At 34.1% G+C, this 20,627-nt stretch overlaps 2 protein-coding genes across 2 annotated transcripts; one reads left to right on the top strand and one right to left on the bottom strand.

The window, feature by feature from the left end:
- Positions 1–9,926: 9,926 nt before the first annotated feature.
- On the top strand, positions 9,927–10,376 carry LOC110691334. Its single transcript, XM_021868254.1, has one exon. The coding sequence runs from the start codon at positions 9,927–9,929 to the stop codon at positions 10,374–10,376; it is 450 nt and encodes a 149-aa protein (XP_021723946.1).
- A 1,184-nt stretch (positions 10,377–11,560) lies between these two features.
- LOC110691390 (outer envelope pore protein 16-3, chloroplastic/mitochondrial-like) lies at positions 11,561–20,413 on the bottom strand. The gene is made up of 3 exons (XM_021868317.1): positions 20,257–20,413; positions 19,129–19,480; positions 11,561–12,086 (listed from the first exon to the last, which is right to left on the bottom strand). The coding sequence occupies exons 2-3, from the start codon at positions 19,466–19,468 to the stop codon at positions 11,938–11,940; spliced, it is 489 nt and encodes a 162-aa protein (XP_021724009.1). The 5' UTR covers positions 19,469–19,480; positions 20,257–20,413; the 3' UTR covers positions 11,561–11,937.
- Between the last annotated feature and the right edge of the window lie 214 nt (positions 20,414–20,627).

The following is a 20,627-nucleotide window of genomic DNA, read 5'->3' as shown; positions in this document are numbered from 1 at the left end:
TAATTTTTATTTATTTATTTATTTTTTTTTTTACATAAGCTTAAACACACCAACTAAACAACATTATCAAAAGAAGATAAGATATTATTAGCCGTGGTTGTGAGGATGTGCGCCTTGTCTACACGATCGCTCTGAACCTTATGGATGCTACACCATGCAAATGCCTTACTAGCTCGGTGAATGTTATCAACTTCCATCGAAGACTTACATCTGTGATTGTATTGTCCGTGAGAATCCTTTGTAGAGAAACAGAATCCGTGTAAATTATGACAGCATGTAGTAAACACATTGCTCCCCATCAAAGACCTTCAAGACATGCATTCATCTTCGCATGTAAAAGCTAATTAAGCCAAACTGTAAGCCGCACCTCCCAATTCTCCTCGAATACCAAACTCTATAGCCTCCGGGCACCACCCCATTCACGATTTATGTGTATGCTTGTTCCATGAGCAATCTACTAGTATTTCTATTCTAAAAGGACCTTCCTTGCCGTCATTTTGTAAAACAACACGCCAAAATCCTGGTGGGTGATCCAAACTCTCTTCAGGAGGATGTAACCACATTAGATTGTTTCTTGAGCCCTCTGAAAATGAACCTGCTACCTTAGGCCTTCTGAAATAATAACTGGCATTGACCCGTGATCGCTGCTAGTTGATCCAGATATTCTATTATTTCGTGCAACCCACAACCCCCCAAAGTGCAGCTATAAAAAAAAGTGGTTCGATGACCATTGTTTCCATCGTGGCAAAAAAAAAAAAAAAAAAAAAAAAAAAAAAAAAAAAAAAAAAGCCTGATATAGTACAAAATCTAGTTAAAAAATGGTTGGTCTGCATTTGCTTTTGAGTGGATATGCAAAATCTGAAAAGATGTTGTAAATATTCATCACCTAACCGACCTAAATCACAACTAATAAGATCAATATCCATCTCAAATTACTCTTTGTTGCAATCCTGTTTAATAACATTTTCCACATAAACACCTTTCATTTAGGCAAGATGTTGTGAGACCACAAAACCTTAAAGATGTTTGTCAAACTATTAGGCAGCAAACCTCCCTATGATTGTTTTAGGAAAGTGTAGCCTGATTTAACCTTATAGCTGCCATATTTGTGAAACTGCCAATACAGAAAGTCCTCCTCCGTGTCCTGATCCGGTAATTCCAAACTCGCAATTATAGTGGCATTGTCCTTCTCAATACAAGATACCAGTCTAGCATGATTTCACCCATTACGTACTCAAGGGTTTCATGAAATCACTTGATTTCTATTTCTTATTAGCCTGGGAAAAACTAACATGAGACTTGAATTCTAGCACGCACCTTACCCTCCATTCATATATCTTTTCCTGCCACTATAGATTTCCCATTCCCTAACTTCCAACTACAGCCCTTGGTAAGTAGGTTTCCTGCTCTTGCAAGACCACACATACCCTACGCATAATATTTGTGTTGTAGAGAAACTTGACTTCCTTTGCAAAGTTAAGACTAAAAATGTGCTAAGTAGGCTTTTGGAAGAAGCTATTGTGGATTATGGCTAATTCTCCATGCTTGCTTCATCAAAAGGGATTTATTGAATGAACCTAAACTACAAATTCCTAGTCCCCCCATTCCCTTTGGAAGATGCATTGTCTCCTTAGCTTGTTCACCCAGTGCATACCCTTGTAAGAATAAATCACTGAAAAATATACAATTATAAATAAAATTTTTAAAAATAAACATGACATATTAAGACTTAAATAATTATCATTATTTAACAATAAATTAAATAATCATGAATGCAAAGAATTTAACCTTATTTCACTATATGTAATAATGAAGTTACATTCTTTTGATCCAATTCCTTATTTATACACTATCCTATCCACTTTAATTTGATGACTCATTAGTGATTCATTTGACCAATATGAAAAAATGACTCATTAGTGATTCATTTGACCAATATGAAAAAAAAAAAAAAAAAAAAAAAAAAAAATCTTCTTAGGTTTAGTAGTTACTATAAATTCATACTCAAGCTACATCTCATTTCATTAGCCGCTTATTTCATTAAAGGAGAGAATGTTAGTAAGATGTTGAGAGGATGTTAGGATTTCTTGAAAAAATTGTTAGAGATAATGTAATGCAAGAATGGAGCATCATCTTTTGGTCAATATTAATTACATTATAGTCACTTTAATTTATTTTCGGATTTGATGGCGAGGATGCAGGGGAAAATTTGATTTTATCTTGTTTAAAATGAATACCCCTAAAGGTTTTATTATTACAAAATAATTCAAATGATGTATTATTAAAAAAGAATTGATCAAAGGTTGTATTATTTTTAGCAATTTTTCCTTAAAAAAAATGTTGATAATACCAAAATATATATATATATATATTGTTTGAAGAAAGGTTTAGTGCCAATTTCATTAATCTATGGATAATTTGTCCATGGGAACATAAGAGGAAATTGCAGGAGGGCAACAATACTCCCAAATCTGTTCAGAGCCAAAAGGCACAAAACTAGCTAAGTGATGCGCAACAACATTCCCATCCCTTTTAACATGAGACCAAGACACAAAATTAAAAAAAAAATACATGAAGAAAGAATATCATCTAGAATTTAGAATCGAGGTCGGAAAAATAAGTAGCTGCTTTTGACAGGCGAGATATTACAACTTAACAATTTGATTCAACCACCACCTTCTTGAAATCGTGCCTGCGAGCCAGCTTCACCCTAAAGAGAATGGCTTTGCACTCAGCTATATCGGGGGGCCAGCTGCCTCTTGATCTTCTAACACATGCACACAAGACTTCCCCATTACTGTCACGCAACACAGCCCCCATCCCCACCCAATCTTTCACCTTGAGGCTGGCATCACGGTTTACTTTCACAAATTCAGAAGGTGGGGGACGCCACACCTTTGAGCTCTTCGATCTCCTTTTCACAGGCAAGCTGTAAATTCTTGATGCATATTTATCATAATCTTCCACAAGTCTTGTGACTCTCTCACACACCACCAAATGAGGAATATCTTTATTGTTAAAAAATTTATCGTTTCTTCTGCTCCAGATAAACCACATTAAAGCAGCCCCTTTCAAGCAATTTTTCTTGTCTTTTGAACTCTAGCACGCCAACCAATTCTTCAAATCAATATGGGGTCAGCACACACTAGTTCATCACACTCGCACTCCCTCCACAGATCCCTCACAACAGGTCAATGAAAGAGAGCATGGGCAGCAGTTTCAGGCTCAGTAGCACACTAGGGACAGAGCTCAGTATCTAGCATGTGTCGACTATGCAGTAGCACACGAGTGGGGAGATAATTGGTGCACACTCTCCGTGATAATACTATTTAATACCTTTAATAAAGTAAGGAAAAAAATGTCAATTATGAACTATATAATCATTAAAATATTATAGTAATAGTACTTCTAACTAATTTTTGATGAAAAAAAAAACCCTAGCCTTCTCTCTCTCTCTTCTCTCTCATAAACTCTAGCCTCCTTTGTCAATTTTGAAGGGGCTTCCATCGGATTTCACCAGTGAAAATCCCCAATCCTTATTTTCTTGTAAGTTTTTTGTTTCTTAGGTTACAATAATGATTCCCTCAAAAGAATTGGTTTATCTCCTTCGAAAGACAAGATTTTTTCGATCTCCTTCGAAAGACAATGTTTTTCGGACTCCTTCAAAAGACAAGCTAGGTTTTATTTGTATTTAATTTGGTCTCAGGTTGTGCAGGGCTACGATTGATTATGGCTCGAATTCGGGTTACAGAATCAGCACAAGAATTTACTTTCTCCCAAAATTGCAAAGCGACGACTGAGACAACGAATTGAGAATGTGCCGAATTGTTATATTCATATATTTGGATTCTTAGCCCTTCCCCAATTAATTTTTGTTTTATTTTGTTAAATTCGTTTTCATTATTAATAATTGTCAATTGTAGATGCCGTAGGGCTTTTCCTATGACACTTATTTCAACAAAAAAAATATTATAATAATCATATTCATGTAAAATTTTAAATTACTCAAACATTTTTTTTTAATAATCTATAATAAAAAAAAAAGTAATTTATTTGCTGCCAATTTAAGATATTCATATTTATTTTTATTTTTATTTTTTGGACAAGGGTGTTTATGCATTATCTATTCTAGACTTCTAGTTCTAGATAATATAATTAAGAATATTAAGTCAAACATAATTGTTAGATTTAGGGAAAATTCTTCCGCTTGGAGTGTGTACCATTGATCAATATATATAGTGTTACAAGACTAGTCCTAATCTTGTTAGGAAACCTAGTTTGATAAGAATACAAACTATATCACAAAAATACACAAATATATCCTAACTCTGCGACAAATATTATCGTAATACTATAATATCTAGGGCGTACGCTAAGACTGGTACTAAAATCTAGAATTAGTTCTCATGGTAAGACTTTAGTGAAAATGTCTGCAAAGTGATATCTAGAAGGAACATGCAAAACCCGAACTTGTCCCAAAGCAACCTTTTCTCGAACAAAATGAATATCCATCTCCACATGTTTGGTGCGTTGGTATTGTACCGGGTTGCCAGAAAGGTAGATAGCACTGACATTATCACAATGAACAATAGTAGCCTGCCGTAGTGGACAATGTAACTCAAGTAAAACATTACGGAGCCAACACGCCTCAGAGACAACGTTTGCGACGCCTTGATATTCTGCTTCTGCACTTGATTTAGACAAAGTATGCTGGCGCTTAGATGACCAAGACACGAGGTTGTCCCCGAGGAAACAACAATAGCCCGATGTGGAACGTCGGGTATTGGAACAACCTCCCCAGTCAGTGTCAGTGTAAGTAATCAGTCGATGAGAAATAGTCGAATATAAATGTAAGTCGTGATCAATGGTACCCTGAACATAACGCAGATTGCGTTTCAATGCCTCATAATGAGGTTCCCGGTGATCATGCATGAAAAGACACACTTGTTGTACTGCATAGGCAATACTGGCCCGGTGAAGGTGAGGTACTGAAGAGCACCTGCTAAACTACAATACAAAGTAGGATCCCAAAAATGTGGTCTTGCATCTGCACTAAGTTTGGACTTAGTGTCAACTGGAGTGGCTGCAGGTTTACAATAGGTCATACCTGCATGCTCTAAAATCTCATGTGCATACTTTTCCTGTGAAAGTAGCAAATAAGAAGGAGTACGGGTTACTGCAATCCCTAAGAAATAACTCAGAGGCCCCAGATCAAACATAGGGAACTCAGTTTGTAACTGAGAAATGATCCTTGTACGCAACCTGTCAGATGAGGTAGCTAAAATAATATCATCAACAAATAGAAGCAAATATGCCATATCATCACCCTGTCAGAAAGTGAAAAGAGAGGTGTCACTCTTAGCAATAACAAACCCCAATTTGACTAAAACATTCGCAAAGCGCTGGTACCAAGCTCGAGGAGCTTGTTTCAACCCATATAGAGCCTTACGAAGTCGACATACATGGGAGGGTGTTCCCGATCAACAAAACCCGAAGGTTGATGCATATAAACAGTTTCCTGCAACTCACCATGTAAAAAGGCATTTTTGACATCAAATTGATGAATCGGCCACTTTTTACCCATAGCTAGGCTGAGAACAGTACGAATAGTGGCTGGTTTAACTACCGGACTAAAAAGTCTCATCACAATCCACACCAACTTCCTGCGACCTGCCATCACAAACAAGACGAGGTTTGTGCCTTTCAAGGTCACCATTAGACTTATACTTGTGTTTAAATAACCACATACAATTAACAATGTTCACCCCCGTAGGCCTAGGTACCAAATCCCAAGTCCCTGTTTTAATAAGAGCATCATATTCATCCTGCATCGCCGCATTCCAGTTAGGATCATTAAAAGCATTTTTATATGTCTTAGGGAGCGGTGATTTATGAGAAGGGATTGTCATATTAGCTTGATGATACTTGGGGTTTGGTTTAAAAATACCTCGTTGACTTCGAGTGATAGGCGGTGAGGGAGGTGGAGGTCTCGTGGGTTGGATTGGTTGTATCCCACGCATGGGTGGAGGGGAATAAAGGCTAGTATTTTGAGATGGGCTAGCTGTAAAGATAGGAGAGTGGGCTTGAGGGGAATTTGGGTCAGCAACTAAAGGAGGAAGGGAGGAAGAGTTGTTGGATAGCCCAGTCCGCAATTGGGCCTCGGGAGAACTATGTAAGAACTAGGTTGGGCCACGGAGTGTGGATTTGGGCCGCGAGGTTGTTGCGGGATGGGCTGGGAGGGTGAATTATGATTGTTTGAGCCAAAAGAATTGCCAAAACGGATTATATTGTGAGTAATGATGGGAGATCTTTCATCAAAGCCTAAAAACTTATAATCCTCAAGTTTATATTTTCCTAAGTTCACGTATGGAAAAGATTGTTCATCAAACGTGACATGGCGAGAAAATATGTATTTATTTGTGCTTATATCAAGACACCTATACCCCCTATGGTTACTAGGATATCCCAAAAACACACATGGCGTGGAACGAGGAGCAAGCTTATGTAGAGAAGTAGACAAAAGATATGGGAACATAGACAACCAAACACTCGAAGGTGATCATAAGATGGAATTTTATGAAAAAGAGCTTCAAATGGGGTTATGTTTTTGAGTGCTTTTGTTGGCAAAATATTGAGTAGATAGGTTGCGGTTTCAAGAGCATAAAGAGTGTGTTTGATATTGTTCAGGGTGCGGATCATAAAAGTTGAAAATTTTTGCGGAAGCTAGATCGAAGACCTAAGCTCTGATACGATGTTACATGACTGGAAACCTAATTCGATAAGAATACAAACTATATCACAAAAATATACAAATATATCCTAGCTCTGCCACAAATATTATCGTAATACTATAATATCTATCAATAATGATATACTACATATTTTCCCAATTTCATTTTTGTGCACCAAGGAATATAAAAATGTTCGTTCATTATGTTAAGTATATATATAAATATATAATTACGTATTTCCCCAATTTCATTTCTTCTCTTAATTCCTCTTGTTTCTTCCGCAACACAGCTAGGGCATACAATCTTCTTTATCACATTATTGACGACACGACATCGCGTCCTACCAACGTTGATGATGATAAATAAAATAATTTATTCCCAAAAAGAAAAGGTCGGTTCATTTATTCCTTAAAAAAAAAAAGTCGGTTTATGTCTAACAATTGGATATATATTTGCATAACGAACTGTTAAAAAATATGTGTTGGTGATATTATTTCCGCAAGCAAAGAACTCAGCTTCATCATAAGAATTATTGAGGTATCATATTCTCTCAACAAAACATTGTTATTACTCTTTTGAATTATAATTTGTCTTCTTATTTTTGTGTTTCGGACTCATAGAAATCGTAACTAATTATTTGTAACGCTTAAGATTTTCGATATGGATGTATGGCAAAGTGCATATCTTTGAAGGGTTAAGTAGTGTTAGATGTAATCAATCCATACAATGTGGTGTCTTTTCTTGACGCAAAGAGAGATCGAGCCATAAATCAACCCTACAAATCACACAAACAAATCGAAGAAGAAATACGGGAAAACACTCTACGTCGTATGGATTGATTACATCTATTGTTCTTTCTCTTCAAGTATATGCATTTGCCATACACCTATATCATAATCTTTATTAATTAATCTGTTGTTAATATGTGCTAGCAACATATTGCCTAATCTTTTTTTTTATTATCTTTGTTTTTTTTTTTTTTTTTTTGGAGTAATTTCTTTGTATTTCAGGGTTAGTTGCTATTTTATTTTTTTTTTTGGAAAGAAAATTAGTTGCTAACGCGTGGGCTTGTACAACGACTACAATCGGTATGAATATGGGTTTTCGATTAATGACTATTTTGAGAAAGGACTAAAAATTTTTTGTACTACATGCTTTAGTATGTTTTTATTGATTTTATGTTTCGATTAAGGTTTTTTTTTTTTTTTTTTTTTTTTTTTTTTGGAAATAAAGTATTTTAAATTTTAGATTAGGAAAAATTGTCAGGAACTACAAGCTTAATGGGGGTATTTGGAAACAAATACTCACTAAAAAATTTTATCAAAAAAATTATCCTCTAAATTTTAAAAGTTTGAGTAGCACTACCCATTTGCATTTTCCGGCGAGAAAGTCCGGCGTGTAGGACCCACTTTTTCAATTTTTCTTCTGAAAATTCCTATTTGAAGAAGTGAAAACAAGTAGGGTATGCAATTCATAGGTAATTCTTTTCTTTTTAATCCATTAATTATGAATTTTGATGTTAGGGTGTAACGATTAGAAAAATTCGGGTTCTTAGAAATTGGGGATAATTTGAAATTGGTTGAATTTGTGCTTTTAATTCAAATTAATTATCTTAGGGTTACGAATTAAGGTCCAATTTGTCATTGCATCTTGTCTTTTCAGAGAAAAATTGAAAAAGTGGGCCCATGCGCCAGACATTCTCGTCGGAAAATGCAAATGGGTAGTGCTAATCTAACTTTTAAATTTAGGGGTAGTTTTTTTTATAAAATTTTTTAGTGGGTAGTTGTTTCCAAATACCCCTATTAAGTGTGTAGTTCATGGCAAATTTTCCTTTAGATTATGAGTAATTTTTACATGGTCAATATGTAAAAAGAGATAAATTTTATCAATGAAAAACAATTCAAAGTAACTTTTACTACGGAGTATCAATTTAGGGATAGCAGTAAATTTTAGCAAGAGTGCATTATTGAAATTATTATTACTGCATAGATGTTGATAATATATTACACTTCATATATATTGTGATACTAATGTTTATGAACATTGGTTTAAAAAAAAAAAAAAAAAAAAAAAAAAAAAAAAAAAAAAAAAAGGTGTTTATGAACATTAATGCATACAGTACTATTGATTATATTTTTCATACAATCGTACTAAAATTATTGTATCTATTATTCATTGTCGATCATACCAACTATCTGGAAATATATATTATATATGCTAATACAGATCTTGTTAACGTACATCACCGGGATGTTAAATAACTTTTTAACATATTTTCTAATATGGTACTCCCTCTATCCCTTTATTAGAAGCCTATTTTTAATATTTATTACTCACATAATAAAGAGAATTAGGTTTCTAATAAAAGGGATGGATGGGAGTACTAATTTGGAAATTAATGCATGCCAAAATTATGCATGAATCGGTGTAATTAATATATATTACTTCCGTTACATATTATTTGCATCAATTAGACATTTTTCCTCTCTACTTTATGTCAAATCGTTGCAAATAATATGAAACGGAGGTAGTATTTCAAATCAAGTTAATATTTCTATTTTTAATTATTTTATTCAATGTATCTAGGCGTTCATTAGCTTTTGTCATTATAATTATTGTGATCATCTTTTTTACAAACTTAAATGTACGTAACTGGTTCACATTAAATTATTTTGAACTACTACGTACTGTTATAGGCACTATGATTCTATGATTGTTTTATTAATTTTTAAAAAAAAAAAGTTACTATATTAAAATAAAGGTTATTATGTTAAAATAAAATTCATTGTGTTTTTATAAAAAACAAAAGAGGTTGGTTTCTAAAAGAAAAACATGAGGTTAAATTTTTATTAATGAAAGTTCAAGTTACTGGTCAATATGAATAATAAAGGTTACCATGTTAAAATATGGATTATTAGGTTCAACATAATGTTGCCTAACATGTGTTTTAAGAGCCGGTGATTCTTTTAGGGACTGGTGCTATTCTGTCCGTAAAAGTCACAAAGATCCCTCATGGTGGAACTTATTTTGGAGTATCCTATGGGGGGTTTGGCTGAGAAGAAACGCTTGGGTGTTCGAAGGAAGGAGAAGAGATGCGGGTGACATCATATACAAGGCCGTGGGCATTGTTGGAGACTATGAACAAGCGAAGCATGATACTAGCACAAACTCAACTCCACAATAATTGGAATCTCAATGGCTGCCACCTCCAAAAGATACGAAGTTAATTCTGATGCACCGGTTTCCAGCTCAAATTGCGTGGGGCTGGGTGGAGTGATGCGTGACATGGAGGGTGATGTTGTGGTCTCGACATGCCTAAGATTGAGTGGAAAGTTTGAGGCTGATGTTGCTGAGGCCTTGGCAATGCGACACGCTTTGGCTATTACTCTTGACTCGGGTTTTAGTAGGGTGTGTTTGGACTGCTTGAAGCTTCACAATCATCTATTGAAAGGAAAGGCTCCTCCTACAGCTTTTGGCCTTGTTAATGATATACTACAACTTGCTCTTCGCTGCCAAGCTTGTTCGTTCTCATTTGTGAAGAGGAATGGCAATCGGATTGCTCATGAGCAAGCAAAACTAAGTCTTTCTTTTGATGGCCTTAGAGTTTGGATGGAAGAGGTTCCTTTGGGTATCTCTAATATGTAATTGATGATTTAAACTATTTGGTTGATTAATAAAATTTGCTATGCTCGGTTTCTGTCAAAAAAAAAAAAAAAAAAAGGAAAAACACATACAATTTTATTAAAATATGCTGCATACATATTATTGAGTAGTTGGATATTTATGAAAAACATTGTAACATATCCATTAGATTAGTCCAAAAAAAATGGTAGGTTCATCAAATTAAATATATTAGATTAAAAGTAAAAACTAACAAATAGGCTAATAAACAACATTTATTACTTGACTAGACTTGAAATTTGATTGCAGTCAATTGAAAGCAAGATCAAGGTCTACAAAAATCCATTCATTTCTTCTTTTTATTGGGTGCATTTAAAGGCTACATATACTATTGTGCATTATGAGCATTGTGCCATGAGGTGCAAAAAGCGCAATTCCAAGGACCAAGCCAAGCTTTGAAATTAATGGTCTAGTCTATGACTTCATGAGTACATATATGATTAAAAACCTTTAAAATAAATAGGGTAGAAAAGGCAGTTTGAGTTTGATAATAACCCCATTTTTCTATACTTGAACTTTGTAGGCTTCTTATCCCACCAAGTTGGCAAAGAAACATCCTTATTCATTTCAAATACCAAGTATATATCAACTAGCTTAATTAGAGTCGTGCCATGTCATGAGAGTGGTTTCCTCCTTGATCTTGGGTGACGACTATCACTTATAACTCCGATCCGAGGAAAAGTCTGTAAGACAATTCTAGGCCTGGACAAACCTAGTTCTATCCATGAAAGATATGTCACTTGTAAGAATTCCTACGTATTGGCTCAAGGATAAAAAATTTGTTCAAGAATCATCTGGTCCTTTTCCTATTAGGGGTCCAAGCATAAATTCATTCTCTCCCCTTTCTATCCAGTAGCCAATCCTAAGGTTTACAAATAATTTTCCAAGCTATCCAGCTGAATTGTGGTTGCAGTGCTAACCCAGAAGAAGTTAACATGGAGCCCAACCTTTCAATAATATAATCAGTACCAATGTACCATAACTATTCATTTCGCTTTGAAAACAAACCTCATAACATCCGCGTCACACAATGCACAAGTGAAACTCAAAAGGGATCAGCCTGTAAGTTTGAACTGCTTCTGCCACGCATTCAAAAATTTATGAGAATCTTCAGCGGAAAGAAATTCACATATTATATAGGCTCTGGCTGCCTCATAAATTAGATTCTTTCAGCTAGAGTTTAAAAAATTTTACAACCTTAACAAGTTTAAAGCCACTGACTAGTTAACAAGTAAGAAAAGGCACTAACAGTGGGTAAACATCAGGAATTAACGCTCATTGTACATCCTTGCTCTCTTAAGGATATCAAGAAGCAGCAAAATGTTTTCCTTAATTTTGTTTGGAAAACAAAATAAGTTAAAAACTTGCAAAATGGCAGTACAAATTTATTCAACAATTCACTCAAATGTGTGGCTAACGAGTTTTAAAGTAAGGCTAAGGCAAAAAGAAATTACACAAGAAAATACATCTTATCTGAGAATAAGCCAAAGCATTGCCTCTGAAACACGATAGCAGCAACACGAGCTTATTCTGTGAGTGCAGGCCTTTTCTTGACAGTGTAAGGGTAGTACTCTTTACCATTGTCAATTCTTGTTGTCTGACCACCAATATCAATGAGGGCAGAAGTGGCAGCCAATGCAGCTCCCGCAGAAATTGCCGTTGGAATGCTCCTTCCTGAAAAATACTTAATACATTACACAACAGTAACAAAGGCTTGGAAAAAAAGACTTTGCCTTAATACGCTCGACAATGAAAAAGAATATGCGATATGCCAAGAAGGCCCAGCAAAAATAATCTGAGCAGACCAGATTTCCAATTCTAAAAAAAACTTACAAAGTTATTAATGTTTACTTAAAGATCATCATTAGTTCAGTAGTACCTACTTAGTGAAAGCTCAGCTATTTCACTGTTTCAACATTTATACGGAGTACAATAACAGGCCAATTTTACTTTTAATGGTCAAGCTTAGTCAGCATAACCATTACTAATTATTTTGTCAAATGTCTCACGAAAAACCCAGAAATATCAATTGATAATTCTATCAAGTAATATGAGTCTCAAATTTGCACACAACGTATGACCAAGAGAATATAGACTTTTGAGCTTTAACCTCCAAAGTCAAATGTGACCGAAGTACTATTTTATCAGTAGTAGTCAGTGCTAACTTTGTCCTCATACAGTTTTTTTTTTTTTGGTGCACAACTTTGTCCTCATACAGTGGCTTCATTTTTCTTAGCACAGTCATATCGAAGTATAATTTTCCTTCCTTAGTTTGTTACAGCACCTACATCGATTAAAAGAGCCAATAGGGCATATCTCCCAATTTCAGCAGATTATTTGAGTAGAGCATTCCCAATCAACTTTAAAATTTTACTAGAGATATAACTAAGTAAGAACTTGGAAGAATTAAGTTCCTTCCATAATATAGAAGTGTACATTATGAGGACAGATCACTCAATAATAGCCACTCAATGAAGAGCCTATATATTACGGCCTTCAAGGGAGGACAGATCACTCAATATTAGCCACTCAATGAAGAAAATATATATTACGCCCTTCAAAAGGAAAATGTTGTATAGGAACAGAGGCATCGAGAACACACACTGATAATGAATGAAAGGGAAGATGACATGAAAAGAAGCCTAACACCATGTTTGGATAGAGAGAAATGGAAGGAAAGGAAAAAAAGAGAAAGGGAGGGAATGGTCATCCCTTATTTGGATAGCATATGGAAGGAGGGAAGGTGTGATAGTTAGTTGGAATAATTTTCCTTCTCCTTTAATAAACCAAATCCTTCAATTTTGTAAGGATTTGGAAAGAAAATAGAATCTCACTCTCTCCCTCTCCTTCTTCGTACTTCCCTTCCCTTTCTTTCCCTTCATAATTGCTATCCAAACATATTGTATGATAACAATAGTGAAGGGGGAAGGAAAAAGAGGAAGAAGGGAGGTGAAGGGAGAGAGAGAGTCTGTGACCTTCTTTTTTCCTTCCAAATCTCTCCAACAATAGAGGGATTTGATTTATTAAAAGGGAAGGAAAATGCATTGCTCCATTTCCTTTCCCTTCCCTTGTTGTATGTCATAACCAACTAAGAAAAATTATATCCCTTAATTCTTCTTCCCTCCCTTTCCCATTAAATATTCCTATTAAAACATAGTGTAAAAGTTTGCAAATTCCCCACTATGATAATGGGTGGTGGCATTAACATATGAAAAATTACCCATCTCCAATTTTTTAAAAAATTTTATTTGGAAGCTTGTTGAATATATTTATATATATTTCTCCGTTCTTATTTAGTTGACATATTTCTTTTATCACGTTTGTGTTATAGACTGATATTTTGGTTTGTAAGTTTAAATGAATAATTGGAAATTTTAAGATGAAAGCTTGGAAATTTCATTTTTAATGGCAAAAGAAGTTGCAAAATGGTTAAGTAAAAAGCTTTCTCTCAAAATAGCTTGAGGCTATCACTATCTAACAATGGCTTGAGGCCATAACTCTCTAGTTTTTCCATACAAATTTCTGCCTTACTTTTTCTTCCCCCTCCCGCTCTATTTATACAAAGGACTATTAACCTAGTAAACTTTTTCATTTTTAATGGCAAAAGAAGTTGCAAAATGATTAAGTGAATAGCTCTCTCAAAATAGCACGAGGCTATCACTCTCTAACAATGGCTTGAGGCCATAACACTCTAGTTTTTCCATATAAATTTCTGCCTAACTTTTTCTTCCCCCTCCCTCTCTATTTATACAAAGGACTATTAACCCAATAAACTAACATTACTAGAATACCCATACTACCCTTCCTTGGTTAGTCTATTACAGTTTGTCAACACACAACTTTACCAATTAATATCTCTTATTATTAAAAAGTAAAAATTATAACAAGTTGATACAATGAATATATCTATATATTGAGAGGATTCTAACAATGTCTTATATGACTATGCTTTATCGTAACTACAAATCATTAAAGTAATAAAAGTAAAGTTTGTGAATAGTGTCAAAGGCCAAAAACATGTCAACTAATAAAGACCGGAACAAGTATATAACAATGCGCAATTTACTAAACCATCAATTTCAAGTAATTTCCATATACTAGCGTAGAGCATGCGCAAATTGATTCTCCGTATATCACAAGTAACAAGTTAGTTCATCCTTTTTCGCTAGACACTTTATTTTATTCTATTTTTGGCTTATCCATTTTACCATCATACCCCTACAACCTCACAATAATTATATTTTTTCACACTTTCTCTTACTTTATTCACTATGACAGCTAAGGGTCTGTTCGGCAAAATTAGCTGTAGCTGTTGGCTACAGCTTTTGAGTAGCTGTGAGCTGTCAAGTAGTAGCTATTACAGTCTCAAGGTAGCGGTTCATACTATGAGTGTTCAGTAAAAGTAGCGATTAAAACTATAAAATACAGTCATTATTATTATTATTATTATTATTATTATTATTATTATTATTATTATTATTATTATTATTATTATTATTATTATTAAAATTTGTCAGAAAAAACCTTTTAAACGATTCTTTGCTAAAAAAAAACCACGATCACTTTTTTTGTTTAATGAAACCTCATCCCTTATTTCCGGCGTTGACTCTAAATTTCAGGCGTTGACTCCAAATTTTCCCTACTTACACCCAATTGTAATTATACTTGCACTCCCTCTTTGTTTTCCCTCTATAGTCTTTCCCCTGCATTCTCTTTTTCCTTTCTTCAATGAATGCTCTGCAACACCATACATCAAATTGGGTTTCTTTCTCTCTATCCTCTGCTGCGCCATTAATACTTCAACCACAACCTGAGGTAAGTGTAAATTCATCAATTCTTGACTCGAAATTGTAAAAAAAATTGGGGCTTTTTTGCTGTTGTTAATGGCTAAAGGAGGAAGAAAGGGATTGTTGCTAGTTGTTTGGTGGTGGTGCTTAAATATAACACAAAACTTGCTTGGATTGTTGAATATCTTCACTAGAATTGTTCAATTGTTGCCCTAATTTGTTGAATTTCTGCAATTTTTTTTGCGTTGGAGTGTTTCAGGTTTAATGGTAGAGTGAATTAGAGAAGACAAAGGAGAACTAGAGTGAGTGCTACAATGGTGAATTAAGCACTACAATTGTTGAACAAATTGTTGAAGAACCCTAATTTACCTATCAATTGGTATGATTTGGGGGAGATTTGCACTAATTTTTCGTTGGACTGATTTGGGGATATTATATAGAGGGGAAATTTGGGAGAAAAACGAAAGAGGAAAAACGCCTAAAATGGCTGCAAGTACGGAAAATTCGGAGTCAAACGCCTTAATTTTAGAGTCAATGCCGAAAAAGAGGGGTGAGGTTTCATTAAACAAAAAAAGTGATCGTGGTGGTTTTTTTTAGCAAAGAATCGTTTAAAAGGTTTTTTCTTACAAAATGAGGCATTTAAAAGGTTATTATTATTATTATTATTATTATTATTATTATTATTATTATTATTATTATTATTATTATTATTATGACGTGTTATGTATCATATGTTTGATAATTTTTAAAATTTTATAGTATAATGTATATTGCTAATAAATAATCAATTTATAAAATAAAAGATAGAAAAAAAAAATACTCCTCATAATGAAAGGAATAAAAGAAAAAAAAGATATGAAATAGAAAATTTTGACATTATGGTTGACCGAAACAAATAACACTGAGTCAAAAAGATAAAAACATACTCATAAAAAAAAAAAAAATGTTGAACGCTACTTTACAATTTCAAAAGCTATCTTTTTTAGCTTTCAACAACAGCTACTTAAAGGCTCTCTTTACCTCTAACAGCTACTTAAAACACTACTTCACCAAACAATAATATTATTTAAAGGTAGTGTTTTGACTAGGTCTAAAAGCTAACCGCTACCTTAAAAGCTAATGCCGAACAGGCCCTGAGTTAATAAGTAGAACACAAACAAACAAAGAGAGTATAATCTATCTTATTCTTATAAGGAAATTTTCATTGGTAGCCTGGTACTTTTGATACCTATCATTGCTAGCCAATTTTTTTTCAAAACTACTACAATTTATTAAACATGAGATTATTAATGACTTTTGGGTAAAATTTCCGATAAATCTGACTTTTCTTAACCAAGGTTAATTTTTCATTATAAAGATGAATAAAAACATACCAAACTCGCCCACCTCCATCCTCATTCTTGTTCTCTCTCCTCTAGCACCCTATCACCGATAAACCTTCAACCACTGCACCTATCATTTATCACTGCAAATTTACCGGCGATACCACCACCTTTGTCTCCATCATGTCTTACATAATGTCAACTTAAACTAACCCTCAAAACTATATCTCTCACCTTAATTTTCTCCTCTCAATAAGCACTCCCACAACGCCACAAGCAATAATCCCTTCCTCCATTTTGATATGCTTCACCACCTGTGAGTGAACCGCATATATATGTATCACTGCCAGTGGTAGTTGACATGTGAGCAGCTGAACCTTCAGTTGATTATTCAGGAAATTATTAATGAGCTTTTGATTTAGAGGTATAACTATCTTGACCCTAGAATTTTAAGATGTTTTGGAGAAGCAAAGGAGGAGTGAATGTGTGATGTTAGTGCGAATTTAATGGAAAGAGAAAAAAAACGAAATGAGTTGGAATTTAATGGAGAAGAGGTGAAGGTTTTTTAATGGTGACATGATGTTGATTGTTTAGTAGAGAGACAGAGAGAGGTTTAACCATGGTTAGATCAAGTTAAATTTTACCAAAATATGTCATTAATGTTATTTTAGGTAAAGATTAAAAGTTTGGGACTACCAATACAATCGAAAAAAAAAGTTAGCAACCAATAATAAAAGTCAAATGTAGAAGGCTAGAGAATTTCCCATTTTTATATTATTGACAATTATAAGACCTTATTGGACCTTACTTAGGGTCTTATTAGACCTTACTGTCACTTATTAACCCTATCTTATCTAAACTAAACTAAATAAACAATAATTGCTACTTTTCTTGGTTCTTATCTCCCAAACCATTCTAGTGGAAATGATAAAGCAAAAAAAAAAAAGGGGGGGGGGGGGGGGGGGTGGGGGAGGAACTAACTTAAGGACAATGAAGTAACATAAGCAATAGGTCTAACATGTCACAGCCAAAAAATACTTCAATGCAACACTTGTATTGCAAAGAAATTTTTTTTAAATACCGTAGATATCCTAATGGATGGTAACGAAATCTTTCACGTATGCAAAAGGTACCAGCATAAAACCACTTTAAATCAAGCATAGTGTAAAGATTTGAAGGAAACTAAGCTCATAATACCCTAGTGTCATCAACCTTTCAAAGGTTCATAGTGTAAAATGGAGACCGCAGAGATGAGAACATACAAGAGACTTCAAGCTAAATCTCTTGAAATGAAAGCAGTAAATTGAAATTCACCAACTTCCATAAAAAATTAGACAAGAACTCAAAACATAAGACAAGAACTGGATAGGAAATAGAGAAAAAGAAACATCAGTTGAAAGATGGGCAGTTACGAATAGAATACGAAAAACCTAACATACTTATTTTCATATACACCATGAGTTCAAGCAGTTCTTCATTTTCTATATTCAAGAGAGATTGGTTCCTAAAGTTGTCGTGTATATTGAAATTTACCGATTTCCATCAAGACATAAGAAAAGAACTAGATAGGAAATTGAGAATAACAAGGCTAGGGAAAAAACATCAAGGGAAAGATGCATAAACAACACTAGTTGTATATTTTTGTCATATACACCATGAATACAAGTCCTTTATCGTCTATATTCAGGGGAGATTCTTCCTAAAGGTATCCTGAATTCACATTCATATCTTCAAGTAAATTCAAACACAAGTTCCTATATATTGAATTATTGATGTACATGATAACAATATTGAAAACTACATTTCAAAATACACATGAACGAAGCCCATGTGAGCCCCTATATTGGATAGTTCACACTATCATTGTCAAGGCTATGAAACCACAATGTGGCACTGAAGAAACTCATTAAGATATACAAGCTGCTTGCAACCCTAGTTTCAGAGTAATGCACGGGTATTAAGGATAGCAAATACAACCACTTAAGTAGCCTTTAAAACAATAAGAGATAGATAAATATGAGTTAAAAAGATAATCTAGTAAGAAAAAGTGATGCATCAAATATAGGAAGTATAATGTAAGAAAAGTAGGATAAGTTAATTATTAGTAACAAAGGGAGTAGGAAGTGTCGGCTATTTAAAATCAGCATACAGAATATAGGGCTTTAACTTCCCTCTTTAACTCTAAAAAATGCCAGCCACAGTCAATTTATATTTGCATGATATGCAAAAAACAACCTTAAGTGCCTAATTTAGGAATAAGGTGAGGAAAGAAGCAACCAGGTAAAGCCATCATAAAATGCAGATAGAAATCTTATAGGGTTTCTTGAATAGAATTTTGAAATATGATGTCAAAGGTTTGTAACAACCTAGTATAATTACAAATGTGATTTGAAACACACAGTTACCTTAATTTCTTTAGTTTATACAAGTTAGTTCCCCCCTCCTACTCTCCTAGTCTCCTACATTCAGTATATGGCATAATATCTCAGCACATTTGGCTTTAAGGTTTTACTTCACATAAAATTTCAATGTATTACAATTGAAGTCGCTAAGATATTCATTACTGATTACTAGTTTCAATAGCATCGGAAAAAGAATACTCCGTACCTTTGAAGCCCAAAACAGAAGCTCCAGCAACAAAGCCACCAACTGCCCCATTAACAAAGTCTCTCTTTTTCCTATAATGTTCCACCATCTGCTCTGCACCAATGAAAATACCACCTATAGCAGCAAATGTTAGCCCATAGTTTCCCATCATCTTCAAAGTCCTTATCAATCCTGGTAATGCAACTTTTCTCTCAACACGAGGCACGTCATACCATGTTGCCACAACAGTACCAAAGATTGTTCCAGCTGCTAGACCACTAGTTGTACCCTTAATAACTTTCATCATGGGGGTGTCATCGTCTTCAAAGTATCTGCGTTCTGCGGGGCTGACTGAATCCATAGCTTTTCCGAACTGAAAATAACAAGATATGCAGCTAGATAACAAAGTCCTTTAACCAGATATATTCATGTTAAGCTCCAGCGTCATTGCCCCCCATGAAATACTCGTATAATGAAGGCTTTACAAGTATGGGCAGCAACAATTTGCAAAGTCATGAACAAGAGAATGGTAACTGCTAAACTATGTCATATTTCATGTAATCGTTTCAAAATAAAATATAACTAAATAATTAAAATTATTCATGGAATAACCCGGGGCATCACCTACGTGATAAGACTAATTTATGCTCAAAACAAAGCAGGATGACAGCTTGGCACAAGTGGTAGCCAATTTGATTGAAAAATAGCAGCATGATTGCAAGCATTAGTTTAGCTAGAATATTGACAAATAGTTTCTACTACAGAGAAATTGCAGTTTAACACTACGCATTTACACAAATTAGGGAGAAAAGTTCCAATCTTTATAGTTCAACCCTAAAATTAAAGGATTCCGCAACACATTAGCAACCAAATTTGATTCAATAATCAAATTAGGCTCAAAATTTCCGAAAAAAAGGTCCTATTTAACAGATACATTCAGCAAATTTGATTCAAATATCAAATTAGGCTAGAAAAATCACATAATTTATTCTTCTCTAGCAACAAATTCGAGTTTAGAGATGTTAAACAATGATTCAATGATCGAATTTAGAAGAACCCTTGAATGAGTATACTAATAATTGAACTAACGATAAACCCTAGATTGTGAAATTGATAATCGATGATTACAAAAAAGAAATATTATCTTACCTTAGAAGCAGCTTCAACGGAAGATAGAAAATTTCAATGGAAAATGTGGAGTACGCTTCAATGGAAAACTAAGAGAGAGAAAGAGGACAGATCTAGGTTTTTGGTAAGATGTTGTTAACTTAATTAATTATTTTTTTTTAGCTTGATTATTTGACAAATACTTGATACTCCGTATGAATTAATTTACTACATATTAAACTGAAATTATTTTTACAGTATTACCAAGTATTCGTATTTATTTCAAGATGAAGTGCAAGTACGGGTTGATTCTGAAGTGGTGGTTCGTTTGTTAGTGGATCCGACTCCAACTAACTCTCCTCTTATACATATCATCCGAAAGTGTAAAGCTCTAATCATGAGAAGTGGTTGGG

The sequence above is a fragment of the Chenopodium quinoa genome, unplaced genomic scaffold (genome assembly GCF_001683475.1).
Source record: "Chenopodium quinoa cultivar QQ74 unplaced genomic scaffold, ASM168347v1, whole genome shotgun sequence".
Taxonomy (NCBI): domain Eukaryota; kingdom Viridiplantae; phylum Streptophyta; class Magnoliopsida; order Caryophyllales; family Amaranthaceae; genus Chenopodium; species Chenopodium quinoa.
The sequence above is the reverse complement of the archived record's forward strand: the minus strand, read 5'-3'. Positions and strand labels throughout refer to the sequence as shown.